The sequence below is a fragment of the Arachis hypogaea genome, chromosome 9, assembly GCF_003086295.3.
Source record: "Arachis hypogaea cultivar Tifrunner chromosome 9, arahy.Tifrunner.gnm2.J5K5, whole genome shotgun sequence".
NCBI lineage: Eukaryota > Viridiplantae > Streptophyta > Magnoliopsida > Fabales > Fabaceae > Arachis > Arachis hypogaea.
Window position 1 is genome coordinate 9,153,979 of NC_092044.1, and position 27,378 is coordinate 9,181,356.

The window sequence follows — 27,378 nt, forward strand, 5'->3', positions numbered from 1 at the left end:
TTTTTTTTAGAAACTTAGAATATTTTCATGTTAGCATTGCATTGCCAACGAAGAATGGGTTGTGATATTTTTCCCTCTTTAAAATCGACAAAAATGGTGTCGATTTTAATATTTATTATATCGACGACCTTGACTGTTGATAAATTTAAACGATGAAGATTCTCTTTTAAAATTAGATGGATGGTTTAGATTTATTATATAAAATAGATGGCTAAAGTGTTTTTTTTCAAATAAAATCGATGGTATTGCTGTTGATTTTTATCAACGAAAAATTTCGCCTGCGTTTTACTCCCTACGTTCCTCGTTTTGCCCCAATTCAGCTCAATTTACTTCAGAAGTTAACCCCAATTTGTGCCTTCTCTATTTCACCTCTGCCATTTCACCAACCCACCCTCTCCGATGCCGCCGCGCCTCTATGCTCCGGTGCTACCGTCTCGTTGCTCTACTGCTCCCGCACCTGTTGTCGCCCTGTCACACTCACGCCGCCATCCCTGATTATTGTATTGTACACTCTGATTTTTCTCTTGGCTGTACAATTGATTGAGTTTTGTTTTCTTCTCAGATTATGTGATTCGTTTTGTTAATTGTAACTTGTGAGTATGCGATTTCAGGAATATCTTTAGCGTTTCAAAGATTTCGATTATCTTGCTTGAATATATTTGTTATCAGGATTTTAATTGTAGTTTATGCAAATCGTAGGTATTAGTGATATTGATATACATAACTATACGATAAATTTGAAAGCAAATGATTTTGATGTTTGTCTCATAACTATACGTTCTGAACTCTGTTGTCATCCTTGCCTTGTGGTGGATTCTCACTGATCAATGCTCGCTCCTTCTTTCTTATCAACTCTGTCCCTTACGTGGCACTCTCATATTCTATTCTATCTTGCGTGTTCTTCTCGTTCAGTGCTTTCCCGTGAGTATCAATTCAATTGCTCTTCCTTTTGCTGTAATATGTTTGCTCCATATCTCATATTTTCTGATTCTTCCCTACAACTGCTTTTATTTTACCCGCTATATGTCTTTAGCATAGTTATAAGCACCATCTGGTAACATTCTCTTTCTAATAATCTTCTTATGTTAGAATCTTCATTGTTGATGAAGATTCACACTGTTGTAAATTAAGTACATTGATAATGCTAGTGTTTGGTTGGTTCCATAGGAAGGTGCTTCAAGTCATGTTTGAGTTTGTCTTAAATTAGACTTTCTAATAATGCTGTCAGGTATAATGACATTGCCAAGTTTGGGTATGTTGCATTGGGACGATCCAAGTTCACAGGAGAGAAAGACTCAAGCCAAAGCAATTCTCCAACTTTACAAAATGCTAGTCATGTAAAAAGACCAGCTGGCCTGGGAGGGTAAGGTTCAAATCCTTAGTTTCTTTGTTCTTTTCTAATTGGTGTTAATTATTATTGGATTAATCCATGGTAAAAAGATTCAGCTACATTGTTTACTTCACTCAGGGTCATGATTGGAATAGGAGAGTAGGTGTACTCAATACTCCTTCTGAGTGTTTCCTTTCTTAAATATTTAGAGTTTCTATGTTGAATTAGATTTTCCTGCTGACCCTATCAAAGAATTCAACTTTAATGAGACTTGTCAAATTTCTGAGGCATTAAGTGGTATTGAGATCATTCATCTAAAAGGAACACAAAACTCAGATGACCTATTTGTAATCTCCTAACTTTACTATTATCTCCTTTGATTTTCATTTATGGTCACCTGTATCTATCATTGTTAAGATCTACTAAAAAGTGACTGTTATAAATATTTGTAAAGAGAAGTAATCAATTTATACCCATGAAGACTATATTTTCAGCAAAAATTTGAAGTTTATGGTTTCTTGATAGGTTGTAGTGAAATATGGAGAAGCAGTGATAGAAGTAGAAGCACCTGGACGCGTAGCCACGAACGGTGCGGCGATCGGAGTTCGGATGAAGAAGTTATGGTGGATAGAAATTGGAACAAGGGTTTGAAACCCTTTTCTTCCCCCTCCTTGTGCTTCAGCGTGCTCCTTGCTGAAATGGGGAGGAAGATGAGCTTTGGCTCATTTTAAGTGATGAATTGGTTGGGCCCACGAGTCTGGTTTGGGTCTGGTTCGACCGGTTCGGCCCGTTTGGCCCAATCTTGGGCCAAATTCTTTAAAATTAGTGTCAAAATTTTCGTTTTAAAGATCTCTATTCTATTTTAATATAATATTCACATTTTTAATTTTATTTTTTTAAAATTTAATTTATTGACTAATTATTTACTAATTTAGCTGGGTTTACATTAGGCAGATTAGAACAATCAGCAAAAAGGAAATAATCAAGGGATAGCTTCATTATACAAGGTCTGTAATTTGTATGCATTTGTGTTCACAATAACCAAGATAAATACTATGTATACATATAACATAATGATTATACCTGAGTATGTTTCCATTTCAAGTCACCTAACACAATCTCCACTAAAAAAAATTCAAATCATAATATCAAAGATGTTTCAGTTTACCCTTGGCAACATAAACCTTAAGATACTGCATATGACATGAAGCTTTCTCAGGTCCTGTCAACCCAGAGCAAGTGTCACTGGCTCCTAAGACAGCACAGTAAAGATAAACACTACAAAGGAGAACTAGTAGAACAAGAGCTGACAAGAGGAATCGGTGCCTCTCCATGAGTGTTGACCAATTTCCTAGCTCATTCTTAATTAAGAAGGTACCATTTATTATACACGGTAGATTCACTGCTTTCAAACTAGTCAATTTGATTCTAAATTCTAAATTCTAAATTCTAGTCAATTTGTTAGCACCTCATCCATCATCAGAGTTGTAGATATCATTATTTCTATCTCTTAAAATCCACCAAAAAATTAAATAGAACAAAAAGTATCTCTCCAATAAAAATCCTACTTCATCTAGTTGTTCAAGAAAGGACAAGCATACTAAAGAACAATAAAAAATATTAAGACCAGGTGACCTTGATTAGCTCGAACACTTTAACCGTGTGTGACTCATGAGTGGAATATGGAAGAGAGGAAGTTCTGTAATCTGATTCTCATTAGTGTTAAAGAGAAAAATTACAGAGGAAATGAAGAAAAGGTTGATCAGTAACCTTACACATTACACGTTTTATGTATATATACTTTATCTAAGTGGAAGCTAGAAATAAATACAATTATTCTAAATCTAACTCAATTAACTAACTTACTCTTCAGTCTATATATGCACAATTAGTTACAAGTCATGCAAAAAAAAAAAAAAAGAAAAGAAAAACAAAGCATCAAACCAGATTACATATTTTTGTAAGAAGTATTCATAAACATCAACACCAGATTCTAAATCATTTCTATCTCATATCTAATTCTAAATGCAGGTGCTAACAATTTGAGTCGATAAGCAACTTACCAAGCATAACCTCGCTTCTGGAAAGGTGGTGCCTCCTGCAGTGTGAAGAGAGGAACCTCGAGTCAATTTTCTGATAGTTGTATTTCTCGCCTGTAATTGTCTATAGGCATCAGTATCCCAACGTCTCATCAATTCACCAAGAATTTCTGGTGGGATCCAATATGGGCGGGCTCCTTTTTTACGAATGGCATGGAGCATACCTCGCAGGCATTTGATAGCCCTAAACCTCCAAACTTTGATAGATGTCATCCTCTTCCGTATCAAGAATGTCAAAGCATTTCTATTTTAAAAAAGAAATAACATCTTGCTATTATATAAATACTATAATATATAACATTGTAAAATACGTAAAAAAGATGGATAAAATTTACCTTCATTTTGTCCACCATATTTTTCGAGTATCATGATCTGCCTCATCAAAACTCAGCTAAGGCTTGTTGTAGTTTTCTTTAAAAATTTGAGAAATGCACTTTAAATCAGGCTTAGTTGGGTGCTAACTACATCAATAATTCCAAGGTATATCTGCACAATATGACAGGCAATTTTCATAATCATAGGAACCGTGTAATTGAAAAAGAAAAATGAAAAACAGTAAGTTATGGAATATTGTAAATTCCATCCAATAATTACTAGCTATTTGGTTGGTAGGAAAGTAACAATGTAATTGTCTCTGGATGTGATATAATAAGCCTAGTCTCTAATAATCTAATCTTTTTATTTGCTCCCTAATCTCAGGGCATAATATAATAATAAAGTCTATCCTAGTCTATAATTAGGATCATGATATCAATAAAAATAATAGTTTACAAGCATATATAGTGAAATGAACAAGTCACTATCTTCTTTGGGAAATTGGGAGGAAATAAAAGAAGAGAAAAGGTAGAACAACAAACAGACAATGATAAGGTCATAATACACAGTCAAAATTTTTGTATAAAAACTTCTCGTTGAGAATGATTAAAACTAAAAAAAAAAAAGAAACGGTGATGGAATTAATTAAAGTAATGACTATGAAACCATTCCTTCAGGTGATATATACACAAACAATACTAAACTATCATAAGACTAAAAGAAGATATAGCAAAAAGGTTCAAAGATCTCTATTGCTTTGCATGTGATTTAGATAATCTACAATGATTAGCAAAAATTTATATTAGCTAGCCTAGATTCTAACTAATTATAAAGACATGTTATTTAATAAAAATGAGACATGCTATTCATAAAATTTAAAGTAAATAATAAACTATTTGGTACCATCATGTCTAAGCTTAGGAGCACTTGTAGCAGAGTGACCAATGGCAGTGGATGTTCCTTGATCCTGAGTATCTTGGGTACCAGTAAATATGGTTTGTCTTTCCCCATAAGATCCTGCTCGACTGGGAGCTACGATAGCTGGATCACTCTGCACACCATGTGAGGCAGTGTTGGGAGGCTCATTGGCTTGTTGAGCGCGATCTTGGCGCATCCGGAGTAGGCATCATGTGTATCTGAGGCTCCTGATGAGAGGAGATAGTAGTAGCATGATGAGAAAAAATTGTCTATGGTTTAGAATTTCACAAATAAAATCTCATTGTAAGCATAGTTCTAAACCAACAAACAATTTCTTCGATAAAAAATTTGGTTATCACAAGTACAAACCCCTATAAAAATAAACCGAAGTATTCAAAACTTGGGTCGTCTCTCAAGGAATTGCAGGGTAGTGTTCTTGTTATTGGCTATGAGTTGTATATTTTGTGGTTTTTGACATGAGAAACAAGAAATGTAAATGGCAAAGGAAATAAACTAACAACTATAAAAGCTCTTGGCAAGGGACGAGAAATGGAAGTCCTATCCTTATTATCAGCATCAATTGTTATGAGAATTGTCCATTTATCCACTTAGTTAACCTCTAACTATAAAGGAAAGTCAAGTGGATATAATTAACTTGAGTCCATAAGTCCTAGTCAAATCATAATAAAAGACTAGCTTTAGTGGCATTTAAGTTAATTAGCAATTTCTAATTATCAATCCACAAAAGAGTTTGATAACTCAAGAGTTACCAATTACTTAACCAAAGCCAAGAGAAGAAAAACCTATCTCATAACTAAAAGAAACATTTCATCAAACACGTAAAAGGCAATAAAGGTAAACAACATGAATTGCAAGAGTTAAAGGAAACTATAACTACAAAAGCAATAGATCAACAATAGAAAACTAAAGCAAAGATAAGAAGACATGGAAATCATAAATGGCATTGAAAGGAAAAGGAGATCTACAAAAGAATCCATAAACTACAACTAACAATACAAAGGAACTACAAGAGAAGTAAAATGCCACAACTACAAGAGAACAATTAAAGATAAAAAAGGAAAATTAAGCAAGAGAAGGAGTAGATCTAGATCTAAACTAAGAACCCTAATCTAGAGAGAAGAGAGAGCTTCTCTCTCTAGAAACTAACTAAAGCATTAACTAAACTAAACTATGTGCTAATGATTGTTGATTCTCCTTTGAATTCTGCCTTTAATAGCCTCAGAATTGAGTTGGATCTAGGCTTGGGAAGCCCAGAAATAGCCCCCAGCGGATTCACTTTAATGAGGTCACGTGCGAGCATCGACGCGTACGCATGGGTCACGCGTACATGTCGCTTGACAATTATTTCATGCATGCATACAGATATCATGAGGTCTTATTCATAGTTTGTAATGGGGCTAGGGTTAAGGTGGGGTTATATATATGGTTAAGTGGACTAAAAATTTGAATCTTTGATCAACTTAAGCTTCCTACCTAACCTATGACAACCTATACAATCTAAGCACTAACCTAACGACCCATTTTTCACTTTTTCACATACTCATGCATTCTCTTTTTGATCACCACACATATGCATTGATTTTTATTGAACTTCACTTTGAGGCATTTTGTCCCCTTTTTATTCTTTCTTTTTCTTTTTCTTTTCTTTCTTTTTCTAATAAATTTTTTTCTTTTCTTTTCCATACCTTTTTTTTTCTTTTGTTTTTTCTTTTTTTTTTTGCTGTACTTATATACAAAGGTATCAATGCATATGGTTTAAACATTTAATTAACACATGAGTATGTACCCAATTCCCACTATTTTCAACAAAATACAAAAACTCCCTCTTATTCCAACCAATGTCTCAAGTTTCCCACACTTGAATGATACACACACTCACTAGCCTAAGCTAATCAAAGATCCAAATAGAGGACATTTATTGTTTTTCGCTTTAAGGCTTGTAATGTGCTAAATTAAAGAACAAAGTGGGTTAATCGTAGGCTCAAAGTTGGCTAATAAAGGTTGATAAAAGGTAAGTTATTTGGGTAAGTGAGCTAATAAAATGATGGCCTCAATCATATAAATGCATGAATACATAAAATAATGGACATAAAGAATCAAACAAATCAAATATCACAATCATAGGAAGAGAATAATGCACACAAGAAGGAAAATAAGTGGTTATAAGATGTACCACGCAATTATGCTAAAAACTCCCAAGGTTGTGTATTCTTAGCTCAAAAACATAATCCACAATATATAATTCAAGCAAGTTCTATGAAAAGTTTTCACTCAAATCAATTGGGATGTCAATTCCCTATTAAGAATGAGAATGTTTTTCTTGGAGAATTTTATTATTTTAACTAAGCTTATTATATATATATGCACTAAAAATCCTAAAAGACCTAAAAAAATGAAATACAAAAATGTTGGAATTAGAAACTTGTCACCCGAAAATGCCGACTGGTCGGACGACCTCCCCACACTTAAAAGTTTGCACCGTCCTCAGTGCACTCTAAGATGAGCAAGGGGTACGGCGACTCTCCGAGTTGCTACCTTCAGCTGGTAGGTCAACCGGTTGCTGCATGCTCTTTCTTTCGCTTCCGTTTTTGCTTATGACAAGGTATCCTGAAAATAGAAGGCAGGATAGTAAGAGGGGTAAATGCAAAAGCAAGGAAACCTAAATTATTGGAATGAGGTAAATCACTAGAATGGAGTGAGTGAATTAGTGTGACATTAATGAAAAATAGGTGTGTGGGTCCCAAATTGCGCGTGGTTTAGAACACATACTCTAGCATAAAAAGCTATGTCACCTTTATACAAAAGAGGTATGCACTTCACTCATTCTAGTGTGCTTGGAATACTTTAAACTTGTATGTTAAAATAACCAGACAAGCGATAAAGAAGCATGAAAGCATTCAAGCAAATATACAACATATTGATGCATATGATCAAGAAGCACAATGCATTAATGTAAATGCACAACATCTAACAAGAAATTTCCTAATCAAATAAAAGAATTCAAATCACATGGTGGCCAAAACATGCAATTAAAAAAAAATTTAAGAAGCTTGAAGGCGATTCTCATTCACTTGGTATTCACAAATGTGCAACAAAGAATACTCAAAACCAAGTAGAAAAATATAACATCAACAGTAAAATCCAACAAGGGATATAAACAAAAATGATATTAAGATAACATCCTATTTAGTACTCAGCAGCAATTAATAGAAAACAATATTAATAATCCAACACTTATAATGAAAAACAGAAAATTAAATGGAAATCTAACTAACTGAACAACTAACTAACTAATTAAAAGAAATTGTTATAGATAGTATTTGGTAGTGTTGGATGATGGTTAAAGAAGGGAAAGAAAAGAAGAGAAGAGAAAAGAAGGAAAGAAATGGAAAAAGGAGGAGAAAAGAAGGTGTGTGAATAAGGCAATCCACGCGCACGCGTCATGAGATGCGTAAGCATAGAGGGGGTAAAATAGCATCGACGCGTACATGTGGGTCATGTGTATGCATTGTGGATTATTTAGAGGTGCAACGCATACGCGTGGTGTGACGCGTACGCATGGAAAGAGTTGTGCCTCGGGCATAAAGTTGGCATAAGGTGGGCACAACTCTCGATTTCATGTATGGAGGGGTGAAACTTCCGGATCCACACGTACGCGTGGGTCACGCGTGCGCGTGGATTGACTGAAAAGCTTGGGTCACGCGTACGCATGGGGGATGCGTACGCGTAGGTTGGTGCTCTGTTTTTCAAAATTTTACCATGTTTTTGCACCAAACCAAGTATTTCAAACCTCCAAACAGCTATCAAAACACCATAAAACCTTATTCAAATTACTAGACTACCAAACAAACTCAACAAACTAAACAAAATATGAATTTAAACCTATTCTTACCAATATTTACAAAAGAGAAAATGAAAAGAGTTTACCATGGTGGGGTGTCTCCCACCTAGCACTTTTATTTATTGTCCTTAAGTTGGACTTATGGGGAGCTCCTCATCAAGGTGGCTTGTGCTTGAATCCATCCTTGAACATCCACCAATGCTTGAATCTCCAATAAGCTCCATTCTTCAAAAGTAATGCCTCCCAGCCTTACTGGAGTTCTTCACAAGCCAAGGACTCCCAAAATTGATTCTCCTTGTGCGATCCGGGATCCCACACTTTGTTTTGACACCCGTCTTCAAGTTGATCACCATTAATCCATCCGGGTGGCAAGTAAGATGAATTCTCAATGAAGTGCCTAACGATCCTCCTAGACCCATCTAATTGAGCACTAGTCCAACTTTTGTATCTCATTTTTTATGTGTCAACCAAAATGAGCCTTGATTTGCAACGCCAACCATGAAACATCTTTCTTTTACGCTTCATCCCACAAAGTGCCCTAAGTTGACCATCCGTTTCAAGCAAGCCATATTCAAGTGGAATAATAAAGCTAATAGAAATGAATTTTACACACTCAAATGAAGAAGTCAATGACAACCTAGGTAAAGAAGCTCCCAAGGATCTTGACAAAGCGCATCTAACACCCGTCCTTCTTTTTCTAAGGACTTCCAACTCTTCATAAGATTTCTCAAATTCAATCATTTGTTCATCAATTTTATCCAACCCATTTCCCTTTCTCAAACTATAATTGGGAGGGTGAGAGAGGTTTACCTCCACAACACTTTCAAATTTACCGGGAGAGAGTTCTTCAAGCTCAAAGGATTCTTCACCATTAAGACTTGATGCTTGATCTTCATTGCCAAGGAAACTCAATTCTTGCTCTATCCTATCCAATTCTTCATAAGGGATATGCCTTGGAGGTTGTACACCCTTCTCAACATTAATTTCAAGCTTCTTGGAGGGGTTTCCTTCAACTCTAGGTTCCCATGGAGGTTCTGCATCTCCTAAGTCTTCAACCACTTCCTCCTTTTCTTCAATAATTATAGGTTCCTCCAATTGTTCCAATACAAAGCAACATTCCTCATTATCCACCAGAGTTTCCAATCTCTCCTTCATGATATGTTCTTCATTAGATTCTCCACATGTAGCCATGGGAGTTCCTTGAGTGTTCAAACGTTGCGAAGCTAACCGGTTTACCACCTCGTCTAAGGCGGCTGTGAATTTTTGTACATCCCTTTTCATCTTCGCTTGCCCTTGAAGAAGAACACCAAGGATATCATCCATTGGAGGTTGGGGTGTATGGGAGGGTTTATTGTTTTGGGGGAAGGGTTCATAATAAGAAGGTGGTTCATCATAATAAGGATGTGGTGGTTCTATGTTCTTCATTTGTTCTACTTGTTGCCCAACTCACTCCAATCCATTGTTCTCAAGTTGAGATTCTACAATCCCTTTCATACTCCCCTCTTCGGTTGCTCTTCCACAATCATCCTTGGACATGTGGTATAAGTCCCATGAGTCCAACTTTTGACTGACGGTTGCTTGAAGCCGATCCATTGATTCCATGAGGCTATCCCTTGATTCTTGTTCCACTTTGCTAACATAAGCAGGATCATATTTCTCTTGGATTGATGGACATGGATATTCTTCCATGGAGGGTTGTGGTGGAAAGTAGAATTCATCTTGTGGGTAAGAGTTCACATACATTAAAGGTGGTTCATCGTGGTCATAGTATGGAGGAGGTGGTTCTTGGAAGTGTTGATATTGTGGTGGTTCCATGTATGGTTCATATGGCTTAAAAGGTGGTTGGTATGGTGGGTATGGATTAAGATCATATGGAGGTGTTTGGTGAAAAGGGGCTTGTGAGTATGGTTGATGGCTTTGTTGAGGATATGCCCCATAGGCATATGGTAGTGGTTCTTGATAGTCACAAGGAGGATCACCATAGCTATTTGATTGGTGTGCATCATAGAATGACTCTTGTTCATAGTGCATTGGTGGAGGTTGTTGCTAAGAGGGTTGATCATATACATATGGCTCCTCCCATCTTTGATTCTCCCATCCTTGATACATATTGTCATTGAAATTTTCATTTCCTACAACATAGTTGTAATCACACTCATAGCCAAAGTGAGAATTCATAATGAAAAGAGAAAATAAAAAACAAAAGCTAATAAAATAATGAAACAAAGTCCTAAAACTAGCAAAAACTAACAAGCAATCCAAAAATCAAGCTATTCACACTATTCACATATATACAATAACCAATAACATAACACCATTGCAACTCCCCGGCAACGGCACCATTTTGATGAGAGAAAATTGTCTATAGTTTAGAATTTCACAAATGAAATCTCGTTGTAAGCATAGTTCTAAACCAACAAACAATTCCTTCAATAAAAAATTTGGTTGTCACAAGTACAAACCCCTATAAAAATAAACCGAAGTATTCAAACATCGGGTCGTCTCTCAAGGAATTGCAGGGTAGTGTTCTTGTTATTGGCTATGAGTTGTATATTTTGGGGTTTTTGAGATGAGAAACAAGAAATGTAAATGGCAAAGGAAATAAACTAACAACTATAAAAGCTCTTAGCAAGGAACGAGAAATAGAAGTCCTATCCTTATTATCATCATCAATTGTGATGAAAATTGTCTATTGCTCCACTTAGTTAACCTCTAACTATGAAGGAAAGTCAAGTGGATATAATCAACTTGAGTCCACAAGTCCTAGTCAAATCATAATGAAAGACTAGCTTTAGTGGCATTCAAGTTAATTAGCAATTTTTAATTATCAATCAACAAAAGAGTTTGATAACTCAAGAGTCACCAATTACTCAACCAAAACCAAGAGAAGAAAAACCTATCTCATAACTAAAAGAAACATTTCATCAAACACATAAAAGACAATAAAGGTAAACAACATGAATTGCAAGAGTTAAAGGAAACTATAACTACAAAAGCAATAGATCAACAATAGAAAACTAAAGCAAAGATAAAAAGACATGGAAATCATAAATGGCATTGAAAGGAAAAGGAGATCTACAAAAGAATCCATAAACTACAACTAACAATACAAAAGAACTACAAGAGAAGTAGAATGCCACAACTACAAGAGAATAATTAAAAGTGAAAAAGGAAAATTAAGTAAGAGAAGAAGTAGATCTAGATCTAAACTAAGAACCCTAATCTAGAGAGAAGAGAGAGCTTCTCTCTCTAGAAACTAACTAAAGCATTAACTAAACTAAACTATGTGCTAATGATTGTTAATTCTCCTTTGAATTCTGCCTTTAATAGCCTCAGAATTGAGTTGGATCTGGGCCTGGGAAGCCCAGAAATAGCCCCCAGTGGATTCACTTTAATGAGGTCACGTGCGAGCATCGATGCGTACGCATGGGTCACGCGTACGCGTCGCTTGACAATTTGCTATCCACGCGTACTCGTTGCCATGTGACTTCACTTTCCACGCGTGCGCGTCGATTCATGCATCCCAAATCCTTGTTTCTTTATGAATTCTCCACTTGCATGTTTTTCCTCTTCATCCCTTTGATCCATTCCTAGCCTTTTCAATCTGAATTCACTAACAAACATATCAAGGCATCTAGTGGAATCAAAAGTAAATTAAATTTAGCTAATTAAAAGTCTAAAAAGCATGTTTTCACTCTTAAGTACAAATTATGAGACAATCATGAAACCATGCCATTTCATTGGATAAATGGGAGGAAAAGGTGATAAAATCCCCTAAAATCAACTCAAGATAAACCCTAAAAATGGAGTTTATCATAGCAATAGGTTGCAGTCTTCCACTAGTCGAAACAGTCGTGCCTGATGATGACCTAACGAGAGTGTATGGATCAGCATGTAAGTCAAGCGGGCGACTGGTAGAAAGCCTAGGCCTCTCCTTTCGGCCTTGGCCATAGCCACGATCTCTATCTTTACCAGAGATATCATGTACAATAGTTGGATCACCCTTTCGGCCTTGACCACGGCCACGGCCACGATTGCGATCTCTGTCTCTACCAACCATATCATGTACATATTGAAATAAGCAAGTTATTATCCATAACATAACCGATACAAGAGATTACAAAATATAAATTAAAGTAAATTAACAGATTTACAAACTAAGAATTTACAACTAAAATCTCAATTCGAGAGTTCTGAACTTTCATCATCATCAATGTAAGCATCATCGTCATCATAGATCTCAATGTCATTGTCCTCCTCATTATTTATATTAGGAACCTGGAGGTCAGTTACTTGAAGTTGTATCATAACATCTCTTAATGCAGATGCTAATGATGGTGAAAACTCAATTTCTGAAATGATCCTAGTATGTGGAGGCTCATCATTCTAATACACCTCGGTTTCAGACTCATTTTGTGCTTCCTCCATTATTTTTTGTGGTTTACATGTAATCACAATCTTCCAATCAGACTCAGATATGGCATGTAATACACTTGTCTAGTTTTTTGCACAAGGATGAATGGATCGTAACTCCCATATCTCCTAGTGGGTAATACTTCAATTATTTTGTAGTCTTTGTGTCTATGCATTCCCCAAGACCTGGTAGGGTCATACCACTCATAGTAAAACAAGGTGACTCTGTGGGTATCTCTTTCCCATGCTCTGTACAAACCCAATAATTAGGTTTAAACCCATGAGTATATAGATCAATCTTAATACCGATCAACTATTTAAACGTCCCACATTGACATCTGGCACATGGACACTTAACTAAACCTCCTTTGAGAAATTCATGAGTTCTAGTACATACATCCACAAATTTATTTACCCCTTTAATAAATCTAGGTTTAAGACCTCGCCTCTGGTCATACGTTCTATCATACATCCAACTTCAGTTTTGGTTTTTCATTATTAATGATTTTTATTTTCTACATATCAAAGGGATAATATTCACTTTTTTTTTCAACGAAAAACCACAACAAATAAAAGTCTTATCATGAATATAATTTATACTTTCACCATGAATGGTTTACACAAACATCCATAAATAAGTAAGTATAGATAAGCATGCATAATAATTTAACAGAGATAATAAAAATAAAGATAAATTAAAACTCAATAGTTTAACAAAGATAATAAATAAATAAATAAAGTAGAAAATTAAACCTTGAATAGTTTCTCTGGGAGTCTTAAACTCTATCAATACTTGTGATAATGTAGATGCTACTACAACTTTGATAATACTTGTGACTATGTCAATCCTACCAATATATAATAACACTTATAGTTAACAATTAATTAGCCATAACTAACTTATTTGAATATGGATGCATGCCAGCTTATATGACTGAGGATTCTTGATTACAAAAGTTAAGAGGGCAAAAGTTAAGAGGCTTCTTGTGAACCACTCTAAACCTATTTTGTCACTTTGAAAAATATATATACAAGTCTAGCTACCCCACACCAACTAATTCGGGGCATAATATATACATGGTTCCTCCATAATTATGTATGTGTATAGACTATAGAGAATAGCTAATAATCCAGCCCATCACTACATAACATTCTTTTGTGCAGAGAGAGAATAAGATAACTACAAATATATGTAGAGGGAATCCCTAATGGCTCAATGCCCAAAGCATTATTAATTAGAGAAAATCTCACTTACAATTTGCTTAAATTATTAATTAATTAGTATAGCATAGTAACTCAAGACGGGAACAAATTTAAGCTTAATGTCACACATTTCTCCTTGTTTGGTGAAGACATGTAATATCCAATCTTATCCTGAAGAAAAGTAAGCAAGAGACATATTAATGGCATTGCGTGAACTATTTATAGTTACAGATAAGGCAGAGAGTAGCTAGAGTTAGAGTAGTACACAAGCATAAGATGCTTTTTGTTCTCTGTCGGGATTTATATATAAAAGGAGAGACCTGCATATATATGTATTTGCATTAGGGACTAAACAAAAAAGTTGCAAAGAATTGAAAGGGACAAAAAGCCACTACACTATGGTAGATATTTATGTCACAACACTCGAACATAAATAGACCATGCTTTGCAGTTAAGAGCATCTTGCCCTTTTTTATTCTATCTTAATTTGCTTTTGAAATGGTTGACACTAGTTGACAGTAAACCATTAATGGAATATGAGATTTGTTAGAAAGTAATGATCGAGGGAGGAACCATGCATAAATAAAAGCATTGTCTAAAACTAGATGAGAAAGGAACAAGCATGCACAAATTTGTCCATTTCCTTAAAAAGTTTCAAGGGCACAAACCCACTTCCTTTCAGCCTCCGTGCGAACCAAAGATCTTCTCTTTAACACTTTCAGCTTTCTGATGAAGGCTTTCAAAACTTAAACCCCACTAAAATAGTAAGATGCAAAATTACATCATACTAAGACTGATCTATCACTTTTAGTTAGAAAAACAAAAACAAAATAAATTGTGTAGTGCCACCTAAAGCATGAAAGTCTCTTCACACCTCAATCAGTCTCATTTAAACAAAATAACAAGTACAACACAATTAGAGTATTATAATAACATAATAACAAAAGCAACAACACAATCAGACAACAATTTCAAAAAAGTTTATGTAAATTGCAGGGGAAAAAAACAAATCTAAAGAACTGAGGATGAACAAAACATAAAAAAATAGAAATAAAAATTGTGTAGGGGTGTCATGAATCATTGAGATAGACTCTTTGAACTCTGGCAATGCCCGCTAATATCGTAGCAATTTCCTTGTCATTGCAGAAACTACAGAATTTCTATCAAAAAAATTAGTGTAAGGTATTATTTGTACCTTTTTCTTTTTTAACACTAGATATATACATTTCTTTTATTAATAGAAAATTGCATGAAACTATATATACCATGTGATCTGTTACAGTAGTCTGGAACAAGCTAAGGAAGTGTGGGGGAAATAAACTAGGTAAAAATAAGTATTAATCTTCTAGGGCTAAACCAAGCATATGCATATTATTGTCTTGTGCATGCATGGTTTGGAGGACCATATAATATAAGAAGAAGCAAGCATGGAAACTGCTGGTATAAACATGCATGACACTTAATTTCATAAATTTGTTAATAATCTAGCACTTAGGTTTTCTATTATGCATACAATAAGAGGAAACCTAGAAATTAAGTAATTAACACAAAAAAAATGGCATGTAAAAGGTAGAAACCATGCCTTTCCAGAATCGAGGGAGAGCAGCGATGGGTAGCACGCTGTGACAGCAAGCGCATACCAGAAGCAGAACATGGCCAGAAGGGCTGAAGGGAAGCACAATGAAGGGAAGCTAATTTAGACTACACACATGCTCATCATTCCTGCCAAAATAGCCATCAACCTAGCATCACAAGCTTCTCCAACAATCCCCAATATATTTGAAAACAATGCATTCAAATAGAAAGAGAAAGAAACAAAAAATATAAGGACAAAACAGAAGACAAGAAAACACTAATGTCATTTTAGATTTTCCTATCACTAATTTCGCATTTTTAACATTATTCAAGTCAATGTGCTAAAATTTCTAAACTCAGCAAACATAACATTTTTAATCCATAATCTTATCTATCCAATACTAAATGTTACAAACAACCAACAATAACATGTCATATCTTATCACATGTTACACAGATAAATTAATGACACCGGACCACCAGAAGTATAGTGTTTGATAAATGCCAATCCAGCCCCTTGCACTGCATTTTAATGTAGTGATCACTAGGAGAAAACACCCCACCCAGGGATGTTAACTTCAGATTTAGATGGTTGTTCAATTATTTTATAAATTTATGCAACAGCTACCATGTTCCTACAACTCTCCAACTTATTAAACTTTGAGTACACTACATCTATACAAGAAAGTTGCTTTTCTAAAATGCATTTCTATAAAGCTAGATTTGGCACAGGTTGAAAGAGAATCATCACTCCACCAAGCATGAATAGAACTCTCATTAAAAGATTTAACTTAAATGAAACTAAAATAACATCAAATAGCATGAACACCACCAAGATCAGCAACACTTAAATATAGAGTTCAAAGTTTGAACAACAACTTACATCTGTTCAACTCCTCTTAAGTTAATCACCTGTAAGCATTAAACAGTAGTCCAAATAAGCATCAAGCAAGAGAATATTTAATCTAAAAAAAGCAAGAATGGAGAGCCCTAAAAGAGAAACAAGACAATAGAATTTGGAAGTTCAGTAACAAACAAAAAAATATACCTGGTTCTAGTGAGCTCGATTGAGAGAGTGGAGAAAAACCAAAGTAGGAGGAGCGACGGCGGCAACAGAGAGAAGGAACGACGACAGCACGGCAGCAACAAAGCAACGGCGGCGCGAGCAAGAGGAGCGACAGTGGCTCAAACGTGAGGAGCGACAGCGGCACAACAGCAACAGAGCGCGACGGCGGCGCGAGCAAGAGGAGCAACGGCAGTGTAACCGTGACGGAGCGATGACAGCAGCGGAGAATGACGATTGAAAATGGTGTGAATTTGGGGTAGAACGAGGGGGAATTGTGTTTCTGGTGATTGGAGAATTTGTGGATGAAATGAGGAATTTGGGGGAATTGTGTTTCTGAACTTTGGACGCGGGAAGTGGATGCGCGTTATGTGTTTTTAGTGATAAAAATCGACGGCATATTTGTCGATTTCAATTTAAAAAGAGCAACACCCTAAATGTCTTATTTTATACATTATACTATACCGTTTATTTGATTTTAGAAAACGATCTAGACCATTTAAATTTATCGACGGTAGTCGTTGTCGATATTTTAAATAATAAAATAGACGTCATGTTTGTCGGTTTTAAAAAAAAAAGTATTTTCCATCCATGGTTCGTCGATAATGTGGTGATAATAGGGTAGAGATTAATTTATCATAAAAATATCGATGACCTGGCTATTATTTTAATATTTTATTTTTAATCTTTTTTAACAATATCGACAGGAAGCTGTCAAAAAATATCGACAATAACTGTCGATTTTTCTTGTAGTGGTGTTAACATACAAAGTCGAATTTCAAAGAGGGTGAGTAATGTTTCTATATAGGAATCTGGTCATCGTATTTGGTGGATTAATACAATTTCAAGCAATGACCATCATTAGCGATGTAAGTATGCAGTAGATGTTTCATATTTATCAACAAACTCAATTTCAAGTGTCAATGATAGAGTTGTATGTTGAGTTTGCATATATGGTTGTGGATGCGGTTGACCACAAGTTAGATGTAGATGATGTCAAGTACATAGCCTGGAAAGAAGATAACGTTGATAATGAAGTAGAATTCAAAGGCAACTACTAAGTCGGTGACAAAAATGAGGTTGAAGACGAGGCAGACAATCTGGTCATGCAAAATGCAGTAAGTACACTTGTCAACTAGTATTCCTTCAGTGTTCCATCTTTTATGCGAGCTCTGACTCTCAAAATTATGTATGCACCGAAATTTTCTTAGTATACAAATATGGGTCTGTTTATTCAATATAGTTATCATTTGTTTATTTACACATGATTGATTAATGATAGTTTGGATTTAATTTGTGAAGACAATACAATGGGAGAAGACGTTGAGTTTAGTATCGGAATAGAATTTAGTATAAGAGAGTCAGTAATCTCTGCAATCAAGACTTATACTATCTCTAAAGGAGTCAATTACATGGTGTATGAGTCCAAGCCTATGACGCTCTAGCAAAATGCAAGAGGTACGATAGAAGTTGTGATTGGCTTATCCAAACTAACTTGATTTGAAAGAAAGACTGGTAAAAGATTCGGAGTTACAATGGCAGACACATGTAAAACTCAGATAAATAATGAATAATTAATTAAAAAATCAAAAGCGAGCAAAAAGGGTTGAAAATTAAAAAATTTATAATTTGAAAATTTACCCATGAAAATTTAACTTAGAAAATAAATTTGAGCACGAAAATATAATTAATTGCGAAAAATATGTACCAGCATTAAAATTAACTGTATCGGCTTAAGTCTGTTTGATACTGCATGTGAAAAAAGTAAAACTGTAAAAATAACAAGAAAATATTTAGAATAAAAATCCGAATACTTATTTTAAAGATTTTGACTTCAGGTAGGGTAATGGGCTAAAATTACAATGGGCCCTCATTAATGCCCAAGCCCATGACACTTAACCCCTCATCACTTAGCGAATTTCATTACTTTTCACCCTTGACAGAGATAAAGCACAAAGAGGAGAAAAGAGTGAAGAAACCATGCCCTAATTCACTATTCACTCATACATTTAAATCTACATATCTCACAAACTGTACCTCTGATTGAAGACCCGTTCGTGGCTACGCGACCATCTTGTTGTACTTTTGCAGTGGTATTTGCGAGAACTCTAAACCATTTTTGTTTTTTCCCTCAAATTTGCATTTTGGTAGTTGGGATGTTGAAAAATTGTGATTTTGTTGTTTAGTGGAAGCTTAATCTCGAGTTCTAGCGGGGTTTTGACCCAAGGTTATGTGGTACAAGATAAGAAAACTCTTTTTTTATTTTCCCTAATTATATGTGAAAAACCTAGCTTGAAAATGTGTGGTATTGCTATAATTAGATTTGGGTAGAGTTGCTCGGTGATTTTGGTGTGAGTTGGATGCTTGGGTTGATTTTAGTTCACTTGGTGGAGGTTGGGAGGATCGATTGAGGCTTGGGTTTGATCGGAGAAGAAAATCCAAGTTATTTGAAACTGCAGTCAACGAAGGTATGAGTTTTAGTTTCAGGTAGACACTATGTAACGTTATGTGAAAATATAGGTTAAATGCCCTTAGGATATTGTTGAACATTGGGTGTTGTTGGTTGTCATTGGCTTAGAGTAAATGTTTGTGTTGGAAAAATTGTTAATTGAATGAATTATATGTTGGTATGTTTTGATGTGGGTGATAAATGTATGAGATTGATTGATTAATGATTATTGAATGTTAATTGGGCCGGAGGCCAGGATTGAATGCATTCCGATAAGTTTGACGAGAATTGTTGAGTGAAATTGTGGTTGATTGTTTATGGATAATGTAGTATGATTATGTGGTTTGAATTGCCATTAGTGGTTGATATGAAAATTGGGTCGAAGGCCGTGATTAGGTAAATTTTCCCTTGATAAGTGTGATGAAATTGAGTTGAGCCATATAAATTGTGATATTGTGGCCGGAGGCCTTAAATTGAATGAATTTTGTGTTTGGTATGTTTGATGTTGGGTGATGATCAGGGACGGACCTAGGTTAGGGAGAGAGAGGGCACTTGCCCCCACTGAGTGATGAAAAATTAATAGTAATTATATATAAATAAATATATTTGATCTTATTATTTTATTATTTTTGTTCCTATATTAAATTATAATTTTTTTAGAATTATGTTAAAAAAATATTGTTAAATTTAATATGCAATTATATATATCGCATTAAATTTAATTTAGTATCAAAACTAAAAATAAAAAAATAATAAATAGTTTGCAGGATTACACTAACTTATGCAGAGTTTGTAGAATTTAAGGCAGAGACAGGTCCCATGCGTACGCATGAGTTGAATTTCTTGCGTGAACCGAGTCAGGTTTCACGCGTGCGCACGAGGCGTGCATACGCACCACTGTGCAGGATTTTAAGAAATGTTGATTTTCAATTGTTTAGCCTTTTCAGTCTGTTTATAATCCTCTCCAACCTCCATATGGAGTTGAATAACTAATTAATAAGCATTGAATACACTAGGGAGGAATATAATGGATTAATTTGAATTGTTCCCGAATAAATCTTTGGTTAATCGGATGAAAATATTGTGGAGATGGTGGTTCGTCCCGCCCATGGTGAGGACGGCGGTATTATCCCGCTCACGAGATAACAAAATTGATGAATTGAAAGTGAAATTAGGGTTAATGAATCTAATAACTTAAGAGATTGATTAAAGTCAATGATTATGAATGATTGTGGTCTGAATGACTGTTTGGGCAAGGATGGTGCTCTTATCCCACTTGCGTATTTGAGATTAACAACAAATTGTTGATTGGCAAGGTCGGAAGTTTGTCCTGCTTGCGTGGCAAGGTTGTGGATTTTGTCTCCCTTGCGTATTGATTTGGTATCTGCACCAGGCAAGGATAGTGGTTCCATCTCGCTTATTTGTGGTTATGGTGTGATGTGAGGACGGTTATTTAATTCCGCTCACAAATTGGGAAGGTTGAGGATTCTCTCCGGTTGTACATATATATGTATGTGAATGGGGTTATGATGAGTTATGCTTTACAAGGTTGGTTAAAATTATGACTAGGATTGAACTAAATTAATTTGGGGCTTAGATAAAAAAAAGTGAGGATTTAAATGAGGTTTAGGATGAAAATTATGATTGAAAAGTGTGGCGGGCACTATATCCTAAGAGTGTGGTAGAAACTATATCCTAGAGTAAATAGACAAATTGGGATGAAGGATTCCCTCTCTTGTTGCGGTGGACAAGTTTGAGGTTGAGAATCCCCTCTTTTGTTACATTGGGAGATTAGAGAAGGTTGAGGATTCTCTTCGGTTCAATTCCCAACTTTGGTGAGGACAGTAGTTTCATCCCACTCACGGTTTGAGGATAATTATCCTTGTAATGAATATAAAAATAAGGAATTATTATTTCAATTCCGATTTCGATTTCAATTGTGATTATGATTGAAGAGTGTTGACGATCGGATTTCTATCGGTAAAGAATTTCACAAATATGATCGCGTTGTAAGTATAGTTTCTAAATCAAAAGAGAATCCTTTCGTACAAAAGTTTTGGTTGTCACTTAAGCAAACCCAATAAAATTTATAAACCGAAGTATTTAAACCTCGAGTCGTCTTCTCAAGGAATTGCAGGGAAGTATGATTTATTATTGGTTATGAGTTTTCTGGGAAATTTGGAGTTTGGGCAATGGGCACATATATAATTATAAATTAAAGCAATATAAATTAAAAGAGATTTATATTTATCTAAATAAAAAGCCTTGACTAGTAGAATGATTAATTGGAAGTTCTATCATTGTTGGATTTTCCAAGTGTAATGGTAATTGGTTGTTGTTCTACTTGGTTATCTTTTACTAAATAAAGGAAAATTAAGTTAGGAGCCAACTTCTATTCACAAGTCCTAATCTTCTCCCTTGGGAAGGATTAGTGTTTGTGGCCAGAGAGCCAATCACCAATTAACTCTGGAGTCTTCCAACTCAAGGGTCTCCAATTTATCAATTCATCAATTAAAATCAAGAATATAAAAAGCTAAGTAAAAATCATAAATCTGAAATACCTCAAATTGCATTAATAAAAGAAATCAAATCTAACATGGAAATTCATAAATTAAATTGGAAAAATAAATAAAAGGAACATTGAACCTAGAAATTGAGAAGAAGAAATCTTAAAATTAAGAGAAATCCTAATCCTAAAACCTAAGAGAGAGGATAGAGTCCCTCTCTCTCTCTAAAAACTACATCTAAAACCTAAAATTATGTGAATGAGAAGTTGTATGAATTGTTTAATCATGAATGTATGCATTCCCCTACTTTATAGCCTCTAATATGTGCTTTCTGGGCCAAAAACTGGGTCAGAAATCGCCCCCAACGATTTTTGATACGTACAGGTCACTGCAAAGTCACGCGGAAGCGTCATCCACGCGTTTGCATCACTTGGATTTGGAGCAGCTATTGAAAATTATATATTTTTGCGAAGCCCCGGATGTTAGCTTTCCAAAGCAACTGGTACCACATCATTTGAACCTCTGTAGCTCAAGTTATGGTCGATTTAGTACCAAGAAGTCAGGCTGGACAGCTTTAGCAGTTCCTTCAGTTTCTTGTGTTCCTTCCACTTATGCATGCTTCCTTTCCATCCTCAAAGTCATTTTTGCCCTGTAATCCCTGAAATCACTTAACGCATATATCACGACATCGAATGGTAATAAGAGAGGATTAAAATTAGCTAAATTAAGACCAAAGAAACATGTTTTTAATCATAGCACAAAATCAGGAAGGAAAACGTAAAACATGCGAATTGTATGAATAAGTGGGTAAAGAATTGATAAAAACCACTCAATTGTGTACAAGATAAACCACAAAACAGTGGTTTATCAACCTCCCCACACTTAAACATTAGCATGTTCTCATGCTAAGCTCAAGAGAAGCTACAAAGGGGTGAAGAGGAATGGTAGAATGTATGAAATGCAACCTATCTATATGAATGAAACTATATGCTAAGATGTTTCTATCTACTTGGTTAAAAGTAAATAAGCTCTTCAAGACAAACATAAATCAGATTTCACTAATTCAAATCATACAGTAAAAACAAGTAAACTTGTAATAAGATAGCTCATGAAAGCAGGGAACATAGAATCAAGCATTGAACCCTCACTGGTAGTGTATATCACTCTAGTCTCTCAAGTGTATAGGGTAATTCACTCTACTCTTCTCTAATCATGCTTTCTAAACTTTGTTCTTCGTCTAACCAATCAACACATATTTAGTATACCAATGCAAACATCATGAGGTATTTTCAAGGTTGTAATGGGGCTAAGGTAAGGGTGAGGATATATGTATGGCCAAGTGAGCTATAATATGAATCTTTGATTAACCTAAGCTTTCACCTAACATACATATACTCTATATAACTTTATAATCATGCCTTGCTACCCATAATTTTCACTTTCGTATTACATACTCATGCATCAACCTTTCTTTTAATTTTTTTTATCACATATGCATTGATCTTTTTCTTAACTTAACTTAGCATTAGTGTAATTTTGTCCCCTTATTTATTTACTTATTTATTGAATATTTTTTGAATATATATATATATATTGGATTTTTTTATATATTTTTTTCTTTTTTTTAAATATAAAAGTAAACGTAACATATCAATGCACATGGATTTTTAATTTTTCTAGTCTCACATGAGTAGGTACCCAAATTCCCAATATTTTATCAAAGTAAAAACATAACACATTCCCTTATTAACACATGTTCCCATAGTTTTCCCACAGTTAGTTGATACACAATCTCTATCTTAAGCTAACCAAATATTCAATTGGGGTATTTAATTATTTTTCTGCTTAAGGCTAGTGATGTGGTAAAATATAGAATAAATGGGATTAAAAGGCTCAAAGTGGCTAACAAGGGTGACATAAAAAAGGGTAGGCTTATTTGGGAGAAGTGAGCTAAAATAAGTAATAGCCTCAATCATATGCAAGCATGTAAATACACTAAATAGTGGACATATAGAATGGAACAAAGCAAAGATTGCAATCATAGGGAAGAAAACACACAAGAATAAGATATTATGGTTAAATAATGTACCTATGTAATTAAGCTCAAATCTCACGGGTTGTATGTTCTTTGGCTCAAAAACCATGTTCCAATTTACAATCTTCAAACAAGTTTAACAAACAATTTTAATTTAACTTAGTGAAATTTTCAAAAATAGGGTCTTTAAAAAGAAACTTATTACTTTAACCAAGTAGTAGCTAAATGCATAAAAATCAAACAAACATGCAATGAAACATGCAAATGCAACAATGAACTAACAAATAAAATAAAATATTGGTGTTGGAATAGGAAATAACTAACCCATCGAGATCAGTATCGACCTCCCCATACTTAAAGATTTCACCGTCCTCGGTGCATGCAGAGATGTACAAGTGGACGGGTGGCTCCGCAGCTAGTGCTCTTTTTGTTCCTTTCTTTGCCGGTGGTTTGGGAGTAGCTTTCTCTTTACCCTTCTTGGTGGCCATCCTGAAAAGGGAAAAAGTAAGTACATGTAAAGCTAAGGGTTCGATCAAGAAAGAGGATAGTACAAGTGATAATCAATGCACGGTAAAGAAGGATGTCGTTAACACATGGTCATGACTACATGTGAAAAGTTCATCAATGAAAATATAGCAAGTGCATGTAATGACAATTAAATGCAAGATGTTTATTGGCATGCCGGCAAAGGCATGAGTAGCATAGATCAAGCACTAAATGTCCAAGTTAGATTATCATCTCTTTCAAACTAACAATCTGTTTGTATTGACAATTATATTTAATTAATAAAATATAAAAGGAGTTTTGTGAAAAATAGGCATTAGAGTAGTAGGATAACATAAAAGTAGTGCATGATGCCATACGGACTTTTTCACAAACACATAGCATGCATGGTAAATATGTTTTTAAAAATATAAAATAGAACATGCAAGCAACCCTTTAAGAAGTAATATTAATTGTCAAATAATTCCATGATAATCCACAAGCAAAATATAGAAAATAATGACTCAAATAAATATCCAACACCAATAAAAAGGGTTTAAAAAGAAAAAGAAAAAGAAAACATAGATAATGAAAGCAAAAAGAAAAAGAAGAAGAAAACATAAATTAAAATAATAAGAATGGAAAAGTAAAGAGGGAAGAAGAAAAGAAAAGAACCTTGATAATGGATGTGAAAAAAAGAGGGGGAAAAAAATAAAAAGTGAGAAGGAATAAAGAAGAAAGAAGAAAAAATTAGGATTTGGGAAGAAAAGATAAGATATCTGGCACTGATCTGGATAAGCTGTGTGGCACAGGCGACGCGGATGCGTGGGTCACGCGATCGCGTGATGTGCGGTGTTTTCAAGCGACGCGAACGCGTGGGTCACGCGTTCGCGTGAGTTGATTTGTGCTATTGGCGCGAGAGCAGCCTCGCGTTCGCGCAACTCTCTGTTTGAAACTCATTTTGCCAAATTTTAGGGTGACACGGTCGCGTGGTTGACGCGATCGCGTGAATGGCCCTACTTTGAAAAATGACGCGGACGCGTGGGGCACGCGGTCGCGTGATAGGACTTGTGCTTCCAGCATCATTCCAGCCCCACTCCATCATAACTTGCTGCTATACACCTCTTTACGTTGATTTCAAAGGGCCACGCGTTCGCGTGGGTGACGTGGATGCGTGGGGAGGCTATTTCGCAAACGACGCGAACGCGTCAGCGACGCGGTCCCATGGGTGTGTTTGTGCTTAAGGCACGCCTTCAGCCACGCTTTCGCGTGACTCTCTGCTTCTTTCTCTTTTCTTCGCATGCACACATGACGCGGATGCGTAAGCGACGCTCGCGCGTCGCGTGCTTCTTTTTTTTAATGCAAAATGCAGAATGTAGAATGCAGATGCTTATGCAAAATTTATGAATGACCACTAATAAAAATAAAATAAAATAAAATAAAACTAAGAATAAAAATGAAAGATCATACCATGGTGGGTTGTCTTCCACCTAAGCTAGCACTTTTAGTTATAGTCCTTAAGTTGGACATTTGGTGAGCTCCCTGTTATGGTGGCTTGTGCTTGAACTCATCCAGAAATTTCCACCAATATTTGTAATTCCAATGGCCTCCGGGATCCCAAACTAGGCGTATAAAGCCTTCAAGCAAGTCAAAGCAAGTGACAAGGCCCCAAGAGTGTTGATTTCTGGACTGAATTCCGGGGTCCCAGACCTTGCCTTTGTACCCGTCTTCTTGATGATCATTATGATTCCATCCGGGTGGCAAGCAATCTGAATTCTCACTAAAGCAGCCAAACAACTTCCTAGACCCATTCAGTTGAGCTTTACACCAACCTTTGCATTTAAACTTTGAGCTTTCCACCATATTAAATCTTGCATGACAACTCCTACCATTAACCATCTCCCTCTTACTCTTAAAGCCACAAAGAGCTCTGAGTTGCCTATCTGTCTCAAGCAAAGCATATTCAAGTGGACTAATTAAGCTTAGAGATGAAAGATTTACCCACTTGAATGAAGGAATAGATGGTGATGGCTTTGGGGGAGGGGTCTCCAATAGCTTTGGCAAGGTGATTTCCAGCTCCATTCCCTTGGGCTCTTCTTTGACAACTTCCACCTCTTTGCAAGCTTCTTCAATATCAACCTCTTCCTCTTGGTAGCTTTCTTCCAATTCGATCTCCTCTTCATTGTTTACCAAGGGCATGGGAGGTTGTGCTTCTTCTTCTTTAATCTCCATGTCAAGTCCGATGGGAGAGGATTCAAATGTAGATAAGAATTCATCAATGATTGAATCCATCTCTTGATCATCCCCTTCAAAGTCTTCAACCATGATATGCCTTGGAGGTTGTACACCCTCTTTAGCATCAAATTCAAACGCTTGGAAGGAGGTTCTATGACTTGAGTTTCCCATGGAGGTTTCGCGCATCTCCTAAATCTTCAACCACTTCTGTCTCTTCAATAATTACTGCTTTGTCCAGTTGTTTTAGTATAAAATCATACACATCCTTGATGATTTCCTTTCCATGACAACTCCTTTCGACTGTTCCTTCATCTTCAAGGGTCTCTCTTGTCTCTATATTTTGGGCCTCCTCTAGCTTCTTATGAAGTATGGATTCATGAAGATGATTCCTTCTTTCCTGTTCCATATCAATAGCATAATTGGGATCATCTTTCTCTTGGATTGATGGATGTGGGTGCTCTTCCATGGAGAGTGGTGATGGGATGGAGAGATCATTATGTGGTTAAAAAGGAAGTGCACTAGAGCTTGAGTGTTGAATATTGGAGGTAGAGGGTTGGTCTATGCGGCATATAAGTGCTTGAAGAGTAGAGATGAGATTAGTGATAGAGTCAAGTGTGGTATGAAGCTTTGTTTGCCCTTGGTGAATAACACCAAGGGTGCTGTTATCCAGTGGAGGTTGGGGTGGATATGGGTTAGGGTCATATGGAGGTGAATGGTGTAAAGGAGCTTGTGAGTTTGGTGGTTCAAAGGTATGTTGTGGAGGTGGTTTATAAGCATATGATGGGACTTGTTGGTAACTACAAGGGGGTCCACCATATCTATCATCTTGGTATACACCTCGGAATGGCTGTTGACCATAGTAAACTGGTGGAGATTGGTTGTCACGAAAGG

At 35.6% G+C, this 27,378-nt stretch overlaps 1 protein-coding gene across 5 annotated transcripts; it reads left to right on the top strand.

Moving 5' to 3' along the window:
• The first annotated feature begins 227 nt into the window (after positions 1 to 227).
• On the top strand, positions 228 to 3,781 carry LOC112710287 (uncharacterized). 5 transcript variants are annotated; one of them, XR_011865334.1, is made up of 5 exons: positions 228 to 921; positions 1,229 to 1,363; positions 1,856 to 2,337; positions 2,550 to 2,704; positions 3,362 to 3,781. XR_011865334.1 is itself a non-coding variant. In XM_072202459.1 (5 exons), the coding sequence occupies exons 1-3, from the start codon at positions 240 to 242 to the stop codon at positions 1,860 to 1,862; spliced, it is 408 nt and encodes a 135-aa protein (XP_072058560.1). In that variant the 5' UTR covers positions 235 to 239; the 3' UTR covers positions 1,863 to 2,337; positions 2,541 to 2,704; positions 3,362 to 3,781. The 5 variants fall into 5 exon arrangements, 2 of the variants coding, with proteins under 2 accessions (XP_072058560.1, XP_072058559.1); XR_003156778.2 differs by having other exon boundaries at positions 228 to 500; XR_003156779.2 differs by having other exon boundaries at positions 229 to 500; positions 2,541 to 2,704.
• The last annotated feature ends 23,597 nt before the right edge of the window (positions 3,782 to 27,378 follow it).

What these genes read in the sequence shown, in the direction of transcription:
- LOC112710287 (XM_072202459.1), top strand. Translation starts at nt 240, where the DNA reads ATGGTATTGCTGTTGATTTTTATCAACGAAAAATTTCGCCTGCGTTTT. An exon ending in CCATCCCTGATTATTGTATT is followed by an intron (nt 506 to 1,228) that starts GTACACTCTGAT and finishes TAATGCTGTCAG; the next exon opens with GTATAATGACATTGCCAAGT.